Source organism: Coregonus clupeaformis, chromosome 29 (assembly GCF_020615455.1).
Source record: "Coregonus clupeaformis isolate EN_2021a chromosome 29, ASM2061545v1, whole genome shotgun sequence".
NCBI lineage: Eukaryota > Metazoa > Chordata > Actinopteri > Salmoniformes > Salmonidae > Coregonus > Coregonus clupeaformis.
Window position 1 is genome coordinate 65040242 of NC_059220.1, and position 16098 is coordinate 65056339.

General features: G+C 42.5%; 1 protein-coding gene across 2 annotated transcripts in view; it reads left to right on the forward strand.

The window, feature by feature from the left end:
- LOC121544762 (sprouty-related, EVH1 domain-containing protein 1) overlaps nt 1-4698 on the forward strand; it is a 70063-nt gene extending 65365 nt beyond the window's left edge. For both annotated transcript variants that reach the window (XM_041854891.2, XM_041854890.2), the window contains one exon: nt 188-4698. In XM_041854891.2, the coding sequence (XP_041710825.1) occupies nt 188-889 (702 nt within the window). In that variant the 3' untranslated portion in view covers nt 890-4698. The remainder of the gene's footprint in view (nt 1-187) is intronic.
- The last annotated feature ends 11400 nt before the right edge of the window (nt 4699-16098 follow it).

The following is a 16098-nucleotide window of genomic DNA, read 5'->3' on the forward strand; positions in this document are numbered from 1 at the left end:
ACCTCCATGTTAGATCTAGTTCAATAAGGTATACTTATTCTGAAGAATGTCTTACATGACATGGAAGGACAGTAAAGATCATTCAAGATGAATACTCAAATAAATTAAATATATACTGACACACTGCTAAAATGTCTGTTGTGTTCTCTGAACTGAATTAAATGAAATAACGCTATGTCTCCATCAGGTCTCCTTCAAGTCTACGCGCCACGTGAGCTTTCACATGGACGAGGAGGAGATTGTAAGGATCAACCCCCGTAAGGACGTTCTGATCCGCGGTTACGAGGACTACCGCCACCCCGTCATGTGGAAGCAGGAGGCAGAGCGAGAGGACCCTGACTTCCCTGCCCTCTTCCACAAACTGGACAGCAAGAAGTGTGAGTACCTCTTCCCCGAGGGGCCGGGAATGGAGTCCCACTCGGCCCCTGGAAGTATGGGCATGGGCACAGGACTGGGGCTAGGGCTGGGTAAAGACTCATCCATCAAGACGCAGCCCTCGCCGCTGCTCAAGTCCAAAAAAGGGCGGCGGAGGCGGGAGGACGGTGAGCGTTCGCGCTGTATCTACTGCCGAGAAATGTTCAACCATGAGGACAACCAGCGGGGCCAGTGCCAGGACGCTCCAGACCCCATCAAGCAGTGCATCTATAAAGTCAGCTGCATGCTTTGTGCCGAGAGCATGCTGTACCACTGCATGTCTGACTCGGAGGGAGACTTCTCGGACCCCTGCTCGTGTGACGCGGCTGACGAGCAGTTCTGCCTGCGCTGGCTGGCCCTGACGGCACTGTCCTTCATCGCTCCCTGTATGTGCTGCTACCTGCCACTGAGAGCCTGCCACCACTGTGGGGAGGCCTGCAGATGCTGCGGGGGCAAGCACAAGGCCGCCGGGTGACCTGAATGAACTCTGACCCCTCACCCGGGATGACCTACCCACAACACAGCTAGCTGACACAGGAAAGCGGAAAAAAGCTGGGTATTAAAATACCGGCAACCTTGTTTTTCATTCACCTCAGAGGGGGTGACGTTGTTGTAGACGCCTAGCTCTGGAGGTCTTTTGGAGATGTTTGTGTCTTCCGGCGCAGAGAGCAGCGGAAGACGAACCTCGTGCTTTACGGGCTCTGAGCGTGAAGTTAAGTTCGGGAGCTGAACGCGAGGAGAAGGCGTTGAGATTAACAGACGTGGAGATATTACTAAACACACACTCTTACTCACACTCGTACATAATAAACACAACAACCAGGCCACCATGTCACTCTCCCTACAAGTAATGTGTAACTTTATGAAGGAATATTGTATTTTGTACAGAGAGCAAAAACTACACAACAACAGCAAAAAACAAAACAAAACAATTGTGCATACAGAAAACATACTTAGTGTTTGAGTATGCTAAAAGGGATATGTTCTTGTGAATTTGCAGTTGGGTAACAGTGGCCGTTCCTTTATGACTCGAGCATTAAAGTGCACTATAAATGTTTTACCCCCCCTTCACACAATTCTAATGGTACATTAACCTTAAGACCATTCTTATTGAGTAAATTAACAGTTCAAAGATGTTGCTGTGGTGGATGTGTACGTGTTTCCTTATTTTTCCTATTCATCAAATGTTGAACAAAAAAAGAACGTAACACCTTTTTATATTTTCGTGGTACAGTCTGACATAGCTAGATGTTAGAGTGATTTGGACCACTTAATTGCATTCCAACATAAAGGGATCGATTCCATGAGCAGAAGCGAAAATATGGTAATGTGTTTTGCAATCCTCCATCTTCCGAACAAGTCAAGAATTAATGTTAGCACTTCTTGACTCACCTTCCTTGAGACCAAAATGTCACAATTCCAGGTACTTTACCAGATTTTCTATTTTGAGTCCATCACATCTTTGCTTCATGGTAAAACTGTTGTTTTTTATTTAAAGCTGAAGTTTTGCTCAACCAGCAAGTTTTTCAGTTTAATGTTGGTGAGTAAGGGGTCTTGAGTGCCCCTTTGTTGAACAAGGCACTTAAATCAGGCTAGTTTGGGGAAAACACTTTATTTTTTATTTTTTTTATTAGTCATCAACTAGAAATTACCAACTAAAACTCAAATTTAGTGTGCGAAAAGCCCACCTTGAAAGCACTGGTCTCCAAGCTTTGGTTACAGCACCATCTTCATATTTCAAACGTACTGGATGTCTGTCCCCTTGTGATTGAAGCATTTGTAAGGAGTCAAATGTACTGCTGTTATTAGGTCATTTTGCAGTTTGTCCACGGTAACTCCTAGAATACATAGTTTAACATTTGCCCAGTCATGAATGAACAGGTGCCTCATTTTTAAATGTCACAAAGTGCATTTGCCTATAGGTAATTATAGCATATGGGTATGATTGTTTGTTACACACTGTATGTGCATAGGTCTTCATATGCAGTGGCAGTGAGATGTCAAGCACAGTGATCATAGAAACTGATATGTGTTTACTCGTTGTAACAAACCTGACTTTGTTGAAGGCTGATGGGTAGATACAGTATGAAGGTCCTTGTTGAAATCCATATTTCACTCAGAGGAACATAGCCACGATAACAAACAATAACTGTAGACATACCCCCGGTTGTATTAATTCGATACTGCATCTTTAAAAGACAGTATGCTAATTCCACACATCAGAATGAACTGTTTTGATAAATCTTTCTGCCTGTGTACCTGAATAGTTTTTGAGAACAAAGAAATTAGTTTATTTGATCATTTAGACCAGGGGTGTCAAACTCATTCCACAGAGGGCCGAGTGTCTGCGGGTTTTTGTGTTTTCCTTTCAATTAAGACCTAGACAACCAGGTGAGGGGAGTTCCTTACTAATTAGTGACCTTAATTCATCAATCAAGTACAAAGGTGGAGCAAAAACCCTTAGACACTCCGTGGAATGAGTTTGACACGTGATTTAGACAAAATCGTTATCAAAAGGTTTGAAAATTGCCCTCCCCTATTTAAAAAGCTTGTCATTACAGCCCTGTACTGTAGCCAATAGATATGCACACCATCCCCCGGCCCGCCACTTCTTGAGAAAAGGAAGTGGCAACCCTGTCTCGTCTCCAGACTGGATGGGGGCAGTCAACTTCTTCCATATCCCTCCCTTATGCCCCATGCGAGGCACCAACCAACACTCTTTACTTTCTATGCAAACTATTGACCATGGGAAACACATAGACCTCTCTCCACACTGAGTCCGTGACGGGACACTTTAATAACGCTATTTACACGTTACCCAGGTACCAAACTCCAAACACCTGTAAATAAGTAACACTATATTTAAATACCTGATAATAATCCCATTTTGTTTTTTGGAAATGAAAAGATATAGCTGTATTTATCACTGCTGTCAGCATATACTGTAGCTTCAATTGACAGCATTATGTACATAGGTCACCTTTTAGTATTATTTCACATTGAAAGTAGAGGGCGTTCATGATGGAAATGACTATTGAGCTTTTAATGGAGTTTCTTTCTAGTTTTCTACGAAGGGAGGAAGGCTAGAGTGCTAACATGGTACAGTAGTGGCAGTCCACTTATTTAAAAAAAAGTTATATCTATATATATATAAAGCTGCTAGATACAATCACTAATTTTTTATTGAGTTGAGTGAAAAGTCAGCTACGAAAGACTGTTTAAACAATACCTAGTTCCTATGATAGCATATAACCGTGTGTGTGCGTGCGCATTTGGTTGGTTTATCAATGTTTTTGTTCTCCCATATTGTAATTTGGATTGCCCTGCATATTGCAAGCTGAACCCAAGATTTGATGAACCTGATTAAAAACTTGCTGGCTGAGAAGCAAAGTGTTGGACGTACATTCATACAAGTTTATCTGAGAGATACTGAAATCATCCGTTTCATTCTGCATTAACCAGCATAGTGTAACTCGCTATCATGTACTGTATTATATATGCAACATGTCTGTCTGCTTTAATATATTTATGTTTTACCTGTTAACTTTGCATAAGACTTCAGTTTTTAACCACTTTGCTGCTAGTCTTTTATACTTATTTCAATCTTGGAAAGTGTGCATATCTTTGGATTGCTTAAAAATGTACATTCTTGACTTTGTGTGCGTTAAAATAGAAATGCCTATATAAACGTATTTCTTCAGTGTATTGTTTAAAAAGGTTTATTTTCACAGCAGTTGAGTGGTTACTTTTCAATTATCCAACGCTTTGGTGCACTGATGATGTATGTATGCTTTTTTCTTATTACAACGCTTGATGATGTAACGTGATTAGTTCTAAATAGTGGAAAACATTTGTGTTTTGAAAATTGCAGTATAAATGGTACTCTAATTCTTCTGTAAACACTGCCTGTTTACTTTCTTTCTCATGCATCTTTTCTTTCAGTTTCTTAGTGCCCTTGGCTTCACATCCTGACAACCTTGAAAAAGTGCCTCACGTCCATCATAGTTTCCATCTAAAACTTAACAGCTCTTGTTCTGGTTATATTGGTTTATATATGTCTAGGTATTTCTATCATGGTTTGAAAATTCCAAGTATATGATGTAAAATGTATAGTTCAATAACTCATGTCATAGTTGTACTTTCTTTATACAGATGTAACTTGTTACTTTTCATAAATATATAATGTAAATATGCATACATATGTTTAACTGTTTTTATGTTACATCATACACTTGTAATTTGTCATATCAAATAACATTATCATAATAAAATGGTGAGTTTTAATCTTGTGTCATCTTGTGGGATTATTTTGAAGATTTTTATCATTCTCTTTCCACCTCAGGTTTCCTTATGATCCGAGGGGAGTCCATAGTGTTATATTTCTATGGTGGAGACATTGCATATGTACAATGCAACCAAATTGTACATAACATTGCAAACCATTAAAGAGTAACTTAAATGACAAATTCTGCTTTTCATTTTGTCAGTTCATTGCAAAAGTTATATTTTGGTCTTTTAGTAAGTAAATCTAGCTCTTTTTGCCCCTAGCAGTTCAAAATATATGCAAATTCTTAATTTCATGCATGCCTTGTGGTCTCCTGTTCTTCACCACATGAAGAGCAGTAGCCATTTTGAGCCAAAAAACACAACCCCGTTACTTGTTTGACCATAACAAGGTTGTGAGACTGTGACAGGGTTGAGTTTGTCACTTTGTGAAGTTATTCAAATTAATTATTATTGTTTATCTTTATAACGACATGCATATGTTGACTGTAATGTTGTCCATGTTAAGTATATACAGTGCATTCGGAAAGTATTCAGACCCCTTGACTTTTTCCACATTTTGTTACATTTCAGCCTTATTCTGAAATGGATTACATTTCCACTCATCAATCTACACACAATACCCCATAAATGTTTGCACATTTATTTTTTAAAAATTAAAAGCTGAAATATCACATTTACACAAGTATTCAGACCCTTTACTCCATACTTTGTTGAAGCACCTTTGGCAGTGATTACAGCCTCGAGTCTTCTTGGGTATGACGCTACAAACTTGGCACACCTGTATTTGGGGAGTTTCTCCCATTCTTCTCTGCAGATCCTGTCAAGCTCTGTCAGGTTGGATGGGGAGCGTCGCTGCACAGCTATTTTCAGGTCTCTCCGGAGATGTTAGATCAGGTTCAAGTCCGGGCTCTGGCTGGGCCACTCAAGGACATTCAGAGACTTTTCCTGAAGCCACTCCTGCGTTGTCTTTGCTGTGTGCTTAGGGTCGTTGTCCTGTCGGAAAGTATTCAGACCCCTTGACTTTTTCCACATTTTGTTACGTTACAGCCTTATTCTAAAATGGATTAAATAAATAAAAATCCTCAGCAATCTACACACAATATACCCCATAATATGAACCCACGTCACCGGCACCCGTGGAGCAGCTGTAGTAGAGAGACCGAGACGGATGCAGAGAGAGACAAATAATTTTACTTTCAAACTGACTGTCCTATCTGACCATAGGAAGAGACAGAGTGAACTAGAATGCAGAACTGAATGCCTCCTCCACTGTTGCCCAGCTTGTCCAGTGGAGGAGACCAGCACATGATGCCCATGACGTTGGGCACCACCAGTAGGATGCCCCCTGCCACGCCCGACTTGGCTGACAAGCCCACCTAGAGACACAAAGACACAGGGAGAGGTTACCCAAACTAAATAAATATATCTAGAAGAAGGGAAGAGGGGGAGAAAATAGTTAAATAAATACAGCTGGAAGAAGGGAGGAGGGGAGGAAATAGGTAAATAAATATAGCTAGAACAAGGGAGGAGGGGGAGGAAATAGGTAAATAAATACAGCTAGAAGATGGGAGGAGGGGGAACAAATAGTTAATTAAATACAGCTGGAAGAAGGGAGGAGGGGAGGAAATAGGTAAATACATATAGCTAGAACAAGGGAGGAGGGGGAGGAAATAGATAAATAAATATAGCTAGAACAAGGGAGGAGGGGGAGGAAATAGATAAATAAATATAGCTAGAACAAGGGAGGAGGGGGAGGAAATAGGTAAATGAATATATCTAAGAAGGTGTCTGATATCCAGCAGATTTCCTCCTGTAGCCTACTGTGTGGGTCTTCCTACCTTATGTCAAAGCTACTTCTCACTAGAATGAGCAGAAGAATGCTATGTAGCTAAAGAAGAAATGAAGTAATGTTATGTAGCTAACCAAGAGATGAAGTAATGTCTGTTTGGTAACATCGCTAATAGACCAGACACTAACTAGAGGCAAGAGACAGAACTAGTCTGTTTGGTAACATCGCTAATAGACCAGACACTAACTAGAGGCAAGAGACAGAACTAGTCTGTTTGGTAACATCGCTAATAGACCAGACACTAACTAGAGGCAAGAGACAGAACTAGTCTGTTTGGTAACATCGCTAATAGACCAGACACTAACTAGAGGTAAGAGACAGAACTAGTCTGTTTGGTAACATCACTAACAGACCAGACGCTAACTAGAGGTAAGAGACATAACTAGTCTGTTTGGTAACATCGCTAACAGACCAGACACTAACTAGAGGCAAGAGACAGAACTAGTCTGTTTGGTAACATCGCTAACAGACCAGACACTAACTAAAGTCTATGAAGTCCAAGTGGACATTCTCTATTTTCCCCCTGACCCATCTGTCTATCTCCTCATTTGAATTCCATGCTGTCACAGTCACTAGCCCATTCCCGGGGAAGGACTGCCCGCTCCATGATCTCGCCATCACGGTTGACAACTCTGTTGTGTCCTCCTCCCAGAGTGCAAAGAACCTTGTGGTGACCCTGGACAACACCCTGTCGTTCTCCGCTAACATCAAAGTGGTGACCCGATCCTGTAGGTTCATGCTCTACAACAGGGTTCTTCAATCCTGGTCCTGGAGGGCCGAAACACCTCTGTTTTTCATCCTCTCCTTCTAATCAGGGGCTAATTCAGACCTGGGAAAACCAGGTGAGTGCAATTAACTACCAGGTAGAAATAAAAAACAGAAGTGTTTCGGCCCTCCAGGACCAGGATTGAAGAACCCTGCTCTACAACATTCGCAGAGTACGACCCTACCTTACACAGGAAGCGGCACAAGACGATTATAATGGCGCCGGAGAAGAAGGCTGCCGTTTTACAGCCCTCTAACCAATTGTACTATTATGTCTGTTTTTCCGCGTTATTTGTAATTTATTTTGTACATAATGTTTCTGCCATCGTCTCTTATAACCAAAAAGAGCTTCTGGATATCAGGACAGCGATTACTCACCTCGTATTGGACGAAGATCTTTTCTTCAACGAGCTGGCCGCGAAGGATATCCTACAGACACCCGACAAGGCCCAAATCCCTGTCATTCGCATGAGGAAGAGACAGAGATATCGTGGACGTAGGTCGGGGTGCCTTGTGAGGATCCGACGGCGAGCGAGTAAACTGCCGCTCCCATCAATCCTATTAGCCAATCTTCAATCATTTGAGAATAAATTGGATGATTTAAGATTACGGTTATCCTACCAACGGGACATTAAAAACTGTAATATCTTATGTTTCACCGAGTTGTGGCTGAACAACGACATGGACAACATACAGCTAGCGGGCTATACGCTACATCGGCAGGATAGAACAGCTGACTCCGGTAAGACAAGGGGTGGCGGTCTGTGTATATTTGTAAACAACAGCTGGTGCACAAAATCAAATACTAAGGAAGTCTCAAGGTTTTGCTCGCCTGAGGTAGAGTATCTTATGATAAGCTGTAGACCACACTATTTACCAAGAGAGTTTTCATCTATATTTTTCATAGCTGTCTATTTACCACCACAAACCAATGCTGGCATTAAGATTGCACTGAATGAGCTGTATAAGGCCATAAGTCAACAGGAAAACGCTCATCCAGAGGCAGCGCTCCTAGTGGCCGGGGACTTTAATGCAGGGAAACTTAAATCAGTTCTACCTAATTTCTACCAGCATGTGAAATGTGCAACCAGAGGAAAAAAAACTCTAGACCACCTTTACTCCACACACAGAGACGCATACATAGCTCTCCCTCGCCCTCCATTTGGCAAATCTGACCATAACTCTATCCTCCTGATTCCTGCTTATAAGCAAAAACTAAAGCAGGAAGCACCAGTGACTCGGTTAATAAAAAAGTGGTCAGATGACGCAGATGCTAAGCTAGAGGACTGTTTTGCTAGCACAGACTGGAACATGTTCCAGGATTGTTCAGATAGCATTGAGGAGTACACCACATCAGTCACTGGCTTCATCAATAAGTGCATCGATGATGTCGTCCCCACAGTGACTGTACGTAGATTATTTATGCATAGTCACTTTAACTCTAGCCGGTGCCCCCGCACAGGTACCCCCCTGTATATATAGCCTCCCTACTGTTATTTTATTTTACTTCTGCTCTTTTTTTCTCAACACTTTTTTGTTGTTTTATTTTACATTTACGTAGACGCTCTTATCCAGAGCGACTTACAGTTAGTGAGTGCATACGTTTTTTTTTTGTTTTTTTTTCATACTGGCCCCCGTGGGAATCGAACCCACAACCCTGGCGTTGCAAACGCCATGCTCTAACAACTGAGCTACATCCCTGCCGGCCATTCCCTCCCCTACCCTGGACGACGCTGGGCCAATTGTGCGCCGCCCCATGGGTCTCCCGGTCCCGGCCGGCTACGACAGAGCCTGGATTCGAACCAGGATCTCTAGTGGCACAGCTAGCACTGCGATGCAGTGCCTTAGACCACTGCACCACTCGGGAGACGTGTTATTCTACTTTTTTATTAAAAATAAATGCACTGTTGGTTAAGGGCTGTAAGTAAGCATTTCACTGTAATGTCTGCACCTGTTGTATTCGGCGCATGTGGCCAATAAAATTTGATTTGATTTGATTTGAGGTAATAATCCAGGCACTTGTCATCTCCCGAAAGAAAGAAAAAATAATATTTAGAAAAATAAAATAAGATGAATTTAAAATTTAAATTTAAAATTAAATTAAAATTTTGAAAAAAGAAATAACAAATATATATAAAACTAATGAAAATTAAGAAACTACTCTAAAAATTAAAAAATATAAATTAAAAATAAATATATATAAAAAAAAAAAAAATGTAAAGTGGTTGTCCCACTGGCTATCATAGGGTGAATGCACCAATTTGTAAGTCGCTCTGCATAAGAGCGTCTGCTAAATGACATAAATGTAAATGTAATAATGATAAAGCGAAAACAGGTTTTTAGAAATGTTTGCAAATGTATTAAAAATACAAAACAGACCCTTTGTTATGAGACTTGAAATTGAGCTCAGGTACATCCTGTTTCCATTGATCATCCTTGAGATGTTTCTACAACTTGATTGGAGTCCACCTGCGGTAAATTCAATTGATTGGACATGATTTGGAAAGGCACACACCTGTCTATATAAGGTCCCACAGTTGACAGTGCATGTCAGAGCAGAAACCAAGCCGAGGTTGAAGGAATTGTCTGTAGAGCTCCAAGACAGGATTGTGTCGGCACAGATCTGGGGAAGGATACCAAAAAATGTCAGCATTGAAGGTCCCCAAGAACACAGTGGCCTCCATCATTCTTAAATAGAAGAAGTTTGGAACCACTAAGACTCTTCCAAGAGCTGGCCGCCTGGCCAAACTGAGCAATCGGGGGAGAAGGGCCTTGGTCAGGGAGGTGACCAAGAACCCAATGGTCATTCTGACAGAGCTCTAGAGTTCCTCTGTGGAGATGGGAGAACCTTCCAGAAGGACAACCATCTCTGCAGCACTCCAACAATCAGGCCATTATGGTAGAGTGGCCAGACAGAAGCCGCTCCTCAGTAAAAGGCACATGACAGCCTGCTTGGAGTTTGCCAAAAGGCACCTAACAACTCTCAGACTATGGCCTGAATGCCAAGCGTCACATCTGAAGGAAACCTGGCACCATCCCTATGGTGAAGCATGGTGGTGGCAGCATCATGCTGTGGGGATGTTTTTCAGTGGAAGGGACTGGGAGACTAGTCAGGATCGAGGCAAAGATGAACGGAGCAAAGTACAGAGAGATCCTTGATGAAAACCTGCTTCAGAGCGCTCAGGTCCTCAGACTGGGGTGAAGGTTCACCTTCCAACAGGACAACGACCCTAAGAACACAGTCAAGACAACGCAGGAGTGGCTTCGGGACAAGTCTCTGAATGTCCTCAATGTTATTAATGCCTGCTATGTTTTTAATAGTTTTTTATTGCAGTTGGGTTACTAAAAGTTTAATTTAAATTGATATCCATTGTCCTCATTACATGGTTATACAGTGGGGAGAACAAGTATTTGATACACTGCCGATTTTGCAGGTTTTCCTACTTATAAAGCATGTAGAGGTCTGTAATTTTTATCATAGGTACACTTCAACTGTGAGAGACCGAATCTAAAACAAAAATCCAGAAAATCACATTGTATGATTTTTAAGTAATTAATTTGCATTTTATTGCATGACATAAGTATTTGATCACCTACCAACCAGTAAGAATTCCGGCTCTCACAGACCTGTTAGTTTTTCTTTAAGAAGCCCTCCTGTTCTCCACTCAATACCTGTATTAACTGCACCTGTTTGAACTCGTTACCTGTATAAAAGACACCTGTCCACACACTCAATCAAACATACTCCAAGCTCTCCACAATGGCCAAGACCAGAGAGCTGTGTAAGGACATCAGGGATAAAATTGTAGACCTGCAAAAGGCTGGGATGGGCTACAGGACAATAGGCAAGCAGCTTGGTGAGAAGGCAACAACTGTTGGCGCAATTATTAGAAAATGGAAGAAGTTCAAGATGACGGTCAATCACCCTCGGTTTGGGGCTCCATGCAAGATCTCACCTCTTGGGGCATCAATGATCATGAGGAAGGTGAGAGATCAGCCCAGAACTACACGGCAGGACCTGGTCAGTGACCTGAAGAGAGCTGGGACCACAGTCTCAAAGAAAACCATTGGTAACACACTACGCCGTCATGGATTAAAATCCTGCAGCGCACACAAGGTCCCCCTGCTCAAGCCAGCGCATGTCCAGGCCCGTCTGAAGTTTGCCAATGACCATCTGGATGATCCAGAGGAGGAATGGGAGAAGGTCATGTGGTCTGATGAGACAAAAATAGAGCTTTTTGGTCTAAACTCCACTCGCCGTGTTTGGAGGAAGAAGAAGGATGAGTACAACCCCAAGAACACCATCCCAACCGTGAAGCATGGAGGTGGAAACATCATTCTTTGGGGATGCTTTTCTGCAAAGGGGACAGGACGACTGCACGGTATTGAGGGGAGGATGGATGGGGCCATGAATCGCGAGATCTTGGCCAACAACCTCCTTCCCTCAGTAAGAGCATTGAAGATGGGTCGTGGCTGGGTCTTCCAGCATGACAACGACCCGAAACACACAGCCAGGGCAACTAAGGAGTGGCTCCGTAAGAAGCATCTCAAGGTCCTGGAGTGGCCTAGCCAGTCTCCAGACCTGAACCCAATAGAAAATCTTTGGAGGGAGCTGAAAGTCTGTATTGCCCAGCGACAGCCTCGAAACCTGAAGGATCTGGAGAAGGTCTGTATGGAGGAGTGTGCCAAAATCCCTGCTGCAGTGTGTGCAAACCTGGTCAAGACCTACAGGAAACGTATGATCTCTGTAATTGCAAACAAAGGTTTCTGTACCAAATATTAAGTTCTGCTTTTCTGATGTATCAAATACTTATTAAGATTCCGTCTCTCACAGTTGAAGTGTACCTATGATAAAAATTACAGACCTCTACATGCTTTGTAAGTAGGAAAACCTGCAAAATCGGCAGTGTATCAAATACTTGTTCTCCCCACTGTATCTATGAAATAGAATGTTTATACAATTTGAGAGTAAACAAAACCAAATTATATGGAAGCCATATTTGTCTCTTCAACCCCGTTACCCTAGTCACAACCAATTATGTATATAGACCCTGGATTGCTGATGCAATGTATTGGCCAATGAGAGGCTTTGAAGCCACTGGTCGGCCATATTGGCACTCCTCAGAAAAGCAGATCTCCATAGGAATTAATGGAATTCTACAGTATTTCATTTAAATGTTTCAAGGACAAAATTACATGTATTTAAGTAGAGTAACATAAGTACTTTAAAAATATATATACTTTAAGGAAAATGTTAAGAAGAAAATTATGTTTAGCTCACATATCATTTAAAAGTATGCATTACGGTGTCTGTAATAGAATAAACATGTCAAAAATAAATGTAGAAATGTATTAATGCATTTCTATAGTTCCAAAATAATTTTTATAATGGTGGGGGAGTGCCAAGATGGAGACACGGTGGCTTCAAAACAGCGCCCCCTGTCAGTCATCTAGTGACGACACAACAGTGGTAGGCCTGATTACCAACCAAGACGAGATCTCCTACAGGGAGGAGGTGAGGGCCCTGGCGGAGTGGTGGCAGGAAATAACCTCCCTCGACGTCAACAAAACGAAGGAGCTGATCGTGGACTTCAGGAGACAGCAGAAGGAGCACACCCCATCCACATCGTCGGGGCTGCAGTGGAGAAGGTGAAAAGCTTCAAGTTCCTCAGTGGTACACATCACTGACAAACTGAAATGGTCCACCCACACAAACAGTGTGGTGAAGAAGGCGCAACAGCGCATCTTCAACCTCAGGAGGCTGAAGAAATTCGGCTTGACCCCTATGACCCTCACAAACGTTTACAGATGCACCATTGAGAGCATCTTGTCGGCAACTGCACTGTCCACAACCGCAGGGTTCTCCAGAGGGTGGTGCGGTCTGCCCAACGCATCACCGGGGGCACACTGCCTGCCCTTCAGGACATATACAGCACCCGGTGTCGCAGGAAGGCCAAGAAGATAATCAAGGACCACAGCCACCTGAGCCACGGCCTGTTCACACCGCTATCATCCAGAAGGCGAGGTCAGTACAGCTGCATCAAAGCTGGGACCGAGAGACTGAAAAACAGCTTCTATCTCAAGGCCATCAGACTGTTAAATAGCCATCACCAGCCGGCCTCCACCTAGTACCCTGCCGTGAATTTAGTCACTGTCACTAGCCGGCTACCACCTGGTTACTCAACCCTGCACCTTAGAGGCTGCTGCCCTATGTACATAGACATGGAATCACAGGTCACTTTAATAATGGAACACTGGTCACTTTAATAATGTTTACATACTGTTTTACCCATTTCATATGTACACTATACAGTGGGGAAAAAAAGTATTTAGTCAGCCACCAATTGTGCAAGTTCTCCCACTTAAAAAGATGAGAGAGGCCTGTAATTTTCATCATAGGTACACGTCAACTATGACAGACAAAATGAGAAAAGAAAATCCAGAAAATCACATTGTAGGATTTTTAATGAATTTATTTGCAAATGATGGTGGAAAATAAGTATTTGGTCAATAACAAAAGTTTCTCAATACTTTGTTATATACCCTTTGTTGGCAATGACACAGGTCAAACGTTTTCTGTAAGTCTTCACAAGGTTTTCACACACTGTTGCTGGTATTTTGGCACATTCCTCCATGCAGATCTCCTCTAGAGCAGTGATGTTTTGGGGCTGTCGCTGGGCAACACGGACTTTCAACTCCCTCCAAAGATTTTCTATGGGGTTGAGATCTGGAGACTGGCTAGGCCACTCCAGGACCTTGAAATGCTTCTTACAAAGCCACTCCTTCGTTGCCCGGGCAGTGTGTTTGGGATCATTGTCATGCTGAAAGACCCAGCCACGTTTCATCTTCAATGCCCTTGCTAATGGAAGGAGGTTTTCACTCAAAATCTCACGATACATGGCCCCATTCATTCTTTCCTTTACACGGATCAGTCGTCCTGGTCCCTTTGCAGAAAAACAGCCCCAAAGCATGATGTTTCCACCCCCATGCTTCACAGTAGGTATGGTGTTCTTTGGATGCAACTCAGCATTCTTTGTCCTCCAAACACGACGAGTTGAGTTTTTACCAAAAAGTTATATATTGGTTTTATCTGACCATATGACATTCTCCCAATCCTCTTCTGGATCATCCAAATGCAATCTAGCAAACTTCAGACAGGCCTGGACATGTACTGGCTTAAGCAGGGGGACACGTCTGGCACTGCAGGATTTGAGTCCCTGGCGGCGTAGTGTGTTACTGATGGTAGGCTTTGTTACTTTGGTCCCAGCTCTCTGCAGGTCATTTACTAGGTCCCCCCGTGTGGTTCTGGGATTTTTGCTCACCGTTCTTGTGATCATTTTTACCCCACAGGGTGAGATCTTGCGTGGATTCCCAGATCGAGGGAGATTATCAGTGGTCTTGTATGTCTTCCATTTCCTAATAATTACTCCCACAGTTGATTTCTTCAAACCAAGCTGCTTACCTATTGCAGATTCAGTCTTCCCAGCCTGGTGCAGGTCTACAATTTAGTTTCTGGTGTCCTTTGACAGCTCTTTGGTCTTGGCCATAGTGGAGTTTGGAGTGTGACTGTTTGAGGTTGTGGACAGGTGTATTTTATACTGATAACAAGTTCAAACAGGTGCCATTAATACAGGTAACAAGTGGAGGACAGAGGAGCCTCTTAAAGAAGAAGTTACAGGTCTGTGAGAGCCAGAAATCTTGCTTGTTTGTAGGTGACCAAATACTTATTTTCCACAATAATTTGCAAATAAATTCATTAAAAATCCTACAATGTGATTTTCTGGATTTTTTTCCCTCAATTTGTCTGTCATAGTTGACGTGTACCTATGATGAAAATTACAGGCCTCTCTCATCTTTTTAAGTGGGAGAACTTGCACAATTGGTGGCTGACTAAATACTTTTTTCCCCCACTGTACATGTGATTCAATCATTTCATCCAAACTGCTTATGTGTGTCAACGAGCATCTGCGTAGCCAGGCGCTAAAATAGAACTTGGTTCTGTTTTTGACGCTTGACGTGCTGTAAGTCCCGCCTCTCCCATCTCCTCATTGGTTTTTAGGAGCATATACCCACGTGGGTGATTGAAAGCTGAACTGAGGTCCACACTCCAGTCCAGTTGGTGGTGGTAATGCACCTTAAAGTTGGTTGCCAACCGCCATTTAAAGTCTGAAGAAGACTGAAGGAGGGGAGATTACTAGAAGCTAACTAGGTTTACCCTATTATCTGTGGATTAATTGTTGGAGTAGAGGACCTTGAGCATTTCAGGTAAAATAACAACCCAATATTTATATCCCAGGAAATAATTTCTAGCAACAGCCCGCTAGCTAAATGGCCATAAATGTTTCATGCCTTTCAACCTGTCCCCAAATTAATATAGTTGGTTCAGAGTTCGTTTTTGATATTTCTTGTCCTGATCGCGTCTGGTGTGGATGGACAAAATCAACATGTGTGCGATGGCGCACACGGATGCACGCGCGTGCCGGGTCTAGTCAGCATGTACAGTGGTGAAAAAAAGTATTTAGTCAGCCACCAATAGTGCAAGTTCTCCCACTTAAAAAGATGAGAGAGGCCTGTAATTTTCATCATAGGTACACGTCAACTATGACAGACAAATTGAGGAAAAAAAATCCAGAAAATCACATTGTAGGATTTTTTATGAATTTATTTGCAAATTATGGTGGAAAATAAGTATTTGGTCACCTACAAACAAGCAAGATTTCTGGCTCTCACAGACCTGTAACTTCTTCTTTAAGAGGCTCCTCTGTCCTCCACTTGTTACCTGT